The 7,127-nt window shown below is 53.8% G+C and overlaps 1 protein-coding gene across 1 annotated transcript in view; it reads left to right on the top strand.

Moving 5' to 3' along the window:
* Positions 1–44: 44 nt before the first annotated feature.
* The window catches only part of ALOX5 (arachidonate 5-lipoxygenase), a 43,474-nt gene continuing 36,391 nt past the window's right edge, over positions 45–7,127 (top strand). The window contains exons 1-3 of the mRNA XM_029920052.1: positions 45–281; positions 5,582–5,780; positions 6,303–6,428. Of these exons, the coding sequence (XP_029775912.1) occupies positions 132–281; positions 5,582–5,780; positions 6,303–6,428 (475 nt within the window). The 5' untranslated portion in view covers positions 45–131. The remainder of the gene's footprint in view (positions 282–5,581; positions 5,781–6,302; positions 6,429–7,127) is intronic.

The following is a 7,127-nucleotide window of genomic DNA, read 5'->3' as shown; positions in this document are numbered from 1 at the left end:
CGGTGGGGTCGGCGCCTCCAGGGGGCGGGGCCGGGCGGGGGAAGAGGCTGGTGCGCGTGTCCCGGCGAGGGGCGAACGCGCGTGGACCGCGGCGCGCGGACCGTGGCTCTTGGCGCTCGCAGCCCTCTGCCATGCCCTCCTACACGGTCACCGTGGCCACCGGCAGCCAGTGGTTCGCTGGCACCGACGACTACATCTACCTCAGCCTCGTGGGCTCCGCGGGCTGCAGCGAGAAGCACCTGCTGGACAAGCCTTTCTACAACGACTTCGAGCGCGGCGCGGTGAGGAAGCGCGGCTGGGGCCCGGCTGGGGACACCCTGGACCCTTCTGGGAAGGCGCCCGAGACCCGTTGGGGCGGTAGGGGCAGGGCTTGGGGAGTGTCCAGGACACTGTCGGGCAGCTGGGACCCAAATTCGGGGGCGGAGGCTTGCAGAGTGAGGTCTGCAGGGCGCCGCGCTTCTCCCCTGGGAGCGGGAGAAGGTGCAAGGTCTGCTCTCCATTTTACAAATAGGGACCCCGAGCCTCTGAGAGGTTCCTTAACTGGGCCAGTACTGTGGGCAGCACGACTTGTGCCCCCACTTCGTAGGGCTCCTTCCACACGTCGTGGGGTGGGAGTGGAGGGCCCGTGTGGGTCCTTGCCCGGCTGTGATGCACAGAAGGCGCCTCGGAGCAGCCTCAGGTGTGGTGAGAAAGCCCAGGTCTGGGGGAGTCAGAGGCTGGGTTGAATCTGGGTCTGACTGCTACCTCACTCTGCCCCCCTCACTGGGCCTCAGTTTCCCCAAATGTAAAATGGAAGGGATGACTTTCAGGCTGGTCTAGGAATCTGGGTGAGCCCAAACCCAGCTGATGGGCCAGAGTGGTACTAGTATATATCTTCACACCTGGGTAGCTCACATCCTCAGGACAGGTCCCCAGAGGAAATTAGAAAGAAGGAACAAGAACTTTTGCAACCTGGAGATCGTCTGACTCCCAACAAAGTATACAATAGGGAACACTTCTACCCCAAAAGTGAGCGTTTGGTGGAGCAGGAAGAGGAGGAGGGCTTCTCTCCCTTCTTACTAGATATCCCGGAGCTGTAGGAGTCTACGAGCAAAGGGAGCCAGTGTTTACTGTACCTCATGTCTGTGGTACTGAATACTATATAAGGCCCCATTGAGAACCAGCTCTTGACGGTGACCTGGGCATGAATTGCAGTCCTGTGGCTTTCTCCAAGACCATGGCAGGTCAGGTCCTTACTGAGCATTTAGTGAGTTGTGCACCGCCAAGTGCATGGGAAGTGCTTATTGTATGATTATTGTGACAGTCCCAACCCGCTGCAAGTAGGCACCCAAGGAATGTTCCCTTCCATCACCCCCCACCTGAACTAGACCAAAAACATTCAGACCTTACAAAGTTGTCTTTTTCACCACTTGGTTGATTATTAGGCTGAGCCATATGAAAGTGCTCAATTTTGGATAAACAAAACTGGGAATTTCATGTTTCAACTAAATATTTCTTGGATAAAATTCATGAATTAGGTTTTAGACCTGTAGAGGCTAAAACAAGTAATATTCCACTCCTCTTCCCAACTCCAGACTCAAAATGAGTTTGATTCCTATCCAGGAACTTCAGAACCTTGCTATCAGCCAACTTCGCACTTAGCCAAGTTCAGCATGTTAGTTAGCCTGGCTCATGCGCCCTTCAGGCAAAGTGAGGTGTTGAGTATAAAAACCACCATCTCTTGTTGGGTTTCCCCCATTAGGCAACTGGCCCTGAGGACAGTGGTACAGGAGGACTAATGAAACATCCATTTGGAAAGATGACAGCTGTCATTTCTGAAGCACCGTTTATTTCCATTACTTCATGGATTCCCCCAGCATCTCAGGGAGGAAGATAGGGTACAGACTACTTCCCCTTAATAAGCAGGTCGCAGTGGGCCCCATCCTCCCCTACACACACACACACACACACACACACACAGCCCTGCAGCACTGGGGACCCCACATGTGCTTCTCCCAGGAAGAGACATTATGGTGTGGCCCAAACAAGGTTATTGGAAGAGGGGTGAAAACACTGTTCTGTTCATTATCTCCCCACCTTGGGAATTCATTCAAATGACACTATGACTAAACACCTCAGTGAGAGTTCCAGAAGCAAATTTCAGGAGAGCTTTGCATGTCCCATTTCCATCAGGGTGAGAGAGGTCAAGCCAGGAGGGGCTGCTGTGCTGTGGGGGAATCTGCTCAAAGGCTCTTTGAAAAAAATCCACTTTTGAGAAAGTTCCTGTTGATGCAAAGTTACTCCACACTTTCTTGCACAGTCCAGAGCTACTTCCTCATTCTCCGGCCAGTGTCTCTTTAAGGACAGGCTGTCCCTATTGGGTAAAGGTGAAAAAAAAACCCTAAGAAAAAATACTTGCTGAGAAGACTTGGCCATTCTATTTTCCTTGGAAAGGTGTTCCAATCATTATGGTTAACAACAATAATAACAACAATAAAGGCAATAGATTCAGTCATTTCCAGACCTGTGGCAGGTGAACTCCCACACTCCTCTAGGCACAATTCAGTCAAATGACAGGACTGATTTTGTTCTCAGCGAATTGAGTTGCAGATTCCCAGTTATTCTCATCAGAGTTCTACATACTGATTCAGGTCAGAACTGGGAATTGAAGGCCTCTAAAGGGGAGATCCTTCTGTAAATGGTCACACCCTCAGTGGCTCCCCACTGCCTGCTTGGGAAAGCCCAGACCATGTACCCAAACAGCCCAGAGACTGGCTGCCCCTCCATGTCCCTCTTGTTCTCTGAGGAGCAAAGATCTGAGTGAAAATGGGGAGGCTCACATGCAAGTCAGGCTGCACAGATGTTCACCATCCCAGAGCATCTGCCGGTCCCTGAGCCACAGCGATGCCAAGAAAATCAGACAAGCAGTTCCCACTACATTTGTGGCACAGCGGTAGGTTGAGGCTGGTCTTGCTGTTAGAAGGTGCCATTGCAGGCCATGTGCAGACTGCCCCCCAGCTCCCTGGGACCCAGCGGCTCTGTGCTCCGTACTGCCAGGCTCCTGATTCTAGGAGATGCACAGGCACACTGGCCATGCTGGGCAACCCTTCTATGGCTTTTGGGGTGATCTGTGTATCTGTGGCCCTTGATGACAGAGGGAAAGGAAGGAGGAGGGTTCAAGCAGTGCATTGGGTATTCTACAGGCCGCAGGTTTGGGAAGCCCTGGACTCGGTGCCTCCCAAGGTACTTTCTAAGCCAGATTTCACCAACCCTTGAACTTTTCCCTTGGGAGCAGAATCTAGAGTTCTCCGTGTGATAGTGAAGTCGATGGAGGGGAAAGGTGTTCATCTTGCATGTGACCTCACGCATCTCTATTTCCGTCCTCCTCCCACCAAAATACCAGAGGAACCCCAGGGAGGACTTCCTAAGAGGAATGGGAAGTTGGATATTTTCAGCAAGCCTCTTGGCTCTGAGCACAGTGAGCAGCTCACATATTGTGGTTACCAAAGATGCCAGACACTTGTGGGTAGAGAGCGGAAGCCTCCTCCCTGTTCCCTGTGGCCTGGGCCAGGCCTCTGTGCTGGGATGACACATCTTGGTCCCTAACAGGTGTGCAGGCTCATCTGTGCTGCCAGAAATCTCCATCCTGCAGGGTGAAAGGATCCTTCTACCGCACAGGGTGTCTTATGGGAGAGCAGAATCCTCGGCGAGGTCCCAGAAAGCCCTGAGCCCCAGGCCTGTGGGACCTCGGGCACGCAGCCTGTCTGTACTGCAGTGTGCTGATCCCTGCGAAGGAGCCAGGAGACCCTGGGGCCTCGGGTTGGGAGAGGAGTCCCAGTTAGGGGCCAGATGATCCAAGGAGCTGGGAGGAGAGGAAAGGAAGGACACAGCTCTTTTGGGGTGACTTCTGGGGGTGGGAGAGAATGGAGACCCCTGAGCTGAGGCACAAGTGGGCTAGCAGGAAGGTTCTGGCAGGACAAGAGGCCCCGTGCCCATTTGGAGAAGCAGAGTGGGCACTGGCTGACCCACAACTGGACCTCTACAGGGCCCACCCCCCTACTCCAGGCCCCACCTGCCAGGGAGATCCACAGAGACCTCAGCTGTCCCTTGGGGCCAAGACACAGATTCCCACCAAGGACTGAGAGTGGGCAGGGCGCAAGATGAGCCCATGTGACAGGGAAGCTCAGTCAGCCTCAGTCTTGAAGTCATACTCTGGCTCCAAAGTGACTAACCATGGGCCTTAGCAAAGTGCTTTACTCTCTGAAACTCTGTTTCTTCACCCAGCAAGGGGAGATAATGCCTAGCTTGCAGGACCATTGAGAAATCCAAATGACATGATGCCTGAGGGGGCTCCTTGCCCCAAGGTTACAGGCAGCCGGCTGCCTGACTCCTGGGGTCACTGCCTGTGAGCAGGTGTGAGCTAGCAGGGGCCCCTTCACTGCCGTCCATCGCTGACTACACACAGCAAATTGAGTAGCCAGAAGTAAGGTGAGCCATGAGCTCATGCCTCTTGGCTCAAAACCTGGAGGGAATTCCTGAGGGTAGAGAGGGGACCATGAGGCAGCTTTGTTGGGGCAGTGCAGGCCAAGGAAAGGGAAGTAGCATGTGGTAAGGCCTGGGCCGGGACAGCTGCTCCAGGGAAGTGGCTTTTCTGTGGCTCCAAGGGGCTGGAGAGGGCTGATGGTGTCTGTGGTATTGTCAGAGCTAGCAGGCCATTCTAAAGTAAGAGGTGTCATGAATGCCTGAGGCAGACACTCTCTTGGGAGGGACAAGCCCAGCACCTTGGAATGAAAAGGAAAGGTAGTTGAGGCCAAAGAAGGCTCTCCAGGACTGTGTGGGTCTCTGATGGAGGGCTAGAGGTCCAGCTGGGCGTGGTAGCCGAGGAAGAGATGGAGCAGCTTCTCCGAGGGAAGGGACGATGGAGTCTCCAGTCGCTGTGGCTCAGTGACCAGCAGATGCCCTTGGACGCCGCGCATCTATGCAACTTCACTTGCAAGTGAGCCTCCCCATTTTCACTCACTTGCTCCCAGGAGAACGAGAGAGACATGGAGTGGCTGTGCTGGAAAGGTCTAGATTAGAATTCCATCTCTGACAATGAATAGCTGATGTGGACTTAGTAAGCCTCAGTATCTTTATCTGTGACGTGGCCATGAGTCCCCTTGTCCTGACATCGTAGGGGTCTGTAGCAATTGTCAGCAAGCCTTTTGTGAGCTATAGAGGGCTGTCCTGCATGTGGGGACCAGTGTGTCCCCTCCAGCCTGTAGGATGGAAAGCCTAGCAGCCCCCCTGGCCTCCTCATGAGCAGGGGCACCTGAAGAGGACCCTCACCCAGCACGGCCCAGCAGAGGGCACTCCTGCCTGGAGTGTCCATCTCCTCTGAGTCACATGCAGACAGCAGAGCATCCTCTGAGCGGCTCCATCCATCCTTTACTCACTAGACTCCATTTCCTTAAAGGGACTTGTCGGTCCCTGTGTTCCAGGGTGCCGCACGGAGCCTTGCTGAGGGCAGGCATTCGGCAGGCGTCTTGGCTGCGTGAACTAAGGGTGATACAAAGGCTCAGGAACCCCAGACAACCTCATTCACTGTTTTTTCCCCTCTCAGGTGGACTCTTATGATGTGACAGTGGATGAAGAACTGGGTGAGATCCAGCTGGTCAAAATCGAGAAGCGCAAGTACTGGATCCACGATGACTGGTACCTGAAGTACATCACGCTGAAGACGCCCTACGGGGACTACATTGAGTTCCCCTGCTACCGCTGGATCACCGGGGAGGGCGAGATCGTCCTGAGAGATGGGCGTGGTGAGTGGCCCCGGCCTGGCCCTTCCGCTCCCTGAGCTTCCCAAGAACTCCTTCATCCGAGAACCGTATTCAGAGGAATAATAATACCGCTGCTGAGTGCCTCCATGTACCTGACCTTCCGCCAGGTTCTAATAAGCCCCGCGCTCAGAGGGTGCAGTGAGAGGCCCCCAGCCTCACTCTCAGCTGTGTCTCCTCTCTGTGCTGCGTCCTTCAGGGGCGAGCTTATGACCCCCTTTTTGTCAGAGGGTAACTGGAGTCCCTAGTAACAAATACCTGTGGGACCTCCCCCTAGAGGGGCTGCTTTCCAGGTAGCTCCCCAGTGCTCCTCTGTGACATCACAGTGGGGCTGGGGCTCCAGGGCAACAGGCACAGGCCTGGGAAGGGAAGAGGTCGACCAGGAGTGCCCTGAGTGCCAGCCTAGAGGGGGCATGGCCAGGCCTCGTGGTCATGGTCACCATTTGTTAAACCTCAAGTTGCACATTTTGCTAAAAAGAGAAAAATACCTAAAATCTGCCCTCTTAGGCAAGACCCTCGAATGTGCCAATCTGACACTTCCTCGAGAGACCATTCCTCATAAGAGACGAGCAGCTGGCCTGATGTGGAGGAGCAGAGGAGGAACAGATGGCAGAAGTCAGCTGAGGCCGCTCTGTCCCCCTGAATGACCTCCCGTTGGGCACTAGCCTGTAAGCCTGCGGGAGTCAAATCTATGCCTTGGCAAAATTCTATCTGACTTCAAGCTGTGGCCCTTCAGATGGTTCACACTTTAAACCCAGGATGAGAAGTCTCCAAAGCCGTGCACCACTAGACAAATGAGGGGGAGGACAGATGCAGTCACTTCCTAGTTGACAGTGCATTCTGTCACTCGATCATTCTTTCTTCACAGAGGTCCGGCAGAGTGGGCAAAATGTGAGTGATATTACCCCCATTTTTTAGCTAAGAAAACCAAGACAGAGAAGGAAAAAGTTCTCTACCTAGTGTTCTTAAACTGCCAGGCCATGTCCCATTGTTCCTTTCTTTACTTTATTTCTTTCCTTTTTTTTTTTTTTTTGAGAAAGAGAGTCAGCAGGGGAGAGGGGCAGATGGAGAGAGAGAGCGGGCATCTTAAACAGGCTCCATGCTCAACGTGGAGCCCAGCACAGAGCTCGATCCCACAAACCTGGGATTATGACCTCAGCTGAAATCAAGAGTCAGATGCTCAACCAACTGAATCACCAAGGCACTCCCTCCCCTTGTTTCTGACATGGAATTTAGAAATCAATTTCCAGGGGCGATCTGGGCAGCTCAGTTGGTTGAGCGTCCAACTCCAGCTCAGGTCATGATCTCACAGTTCATGAGTTGGAGCCCTGC

Source organism: Suricata suricatta, chromosome 2 (assembly GCF_006229205.1).
Source record: "Suricata suricatta isolate VVHF042 chromosome 2, meerkat_22Aug2017_6uvM2_HiC, whole genome shotgun sequence".
Taxonomy (NCBI): Eukaryota; Metazoa; Chordata; class Mammalia; order Carnivora; family Herpestidae; genus Suricata; species Suricata suricatta.
The sequence above is the reverse complement of the archived record's forward strand: the minus strand, read 5'-3'. Positions and strand labels throughout refer to the sequence as shown.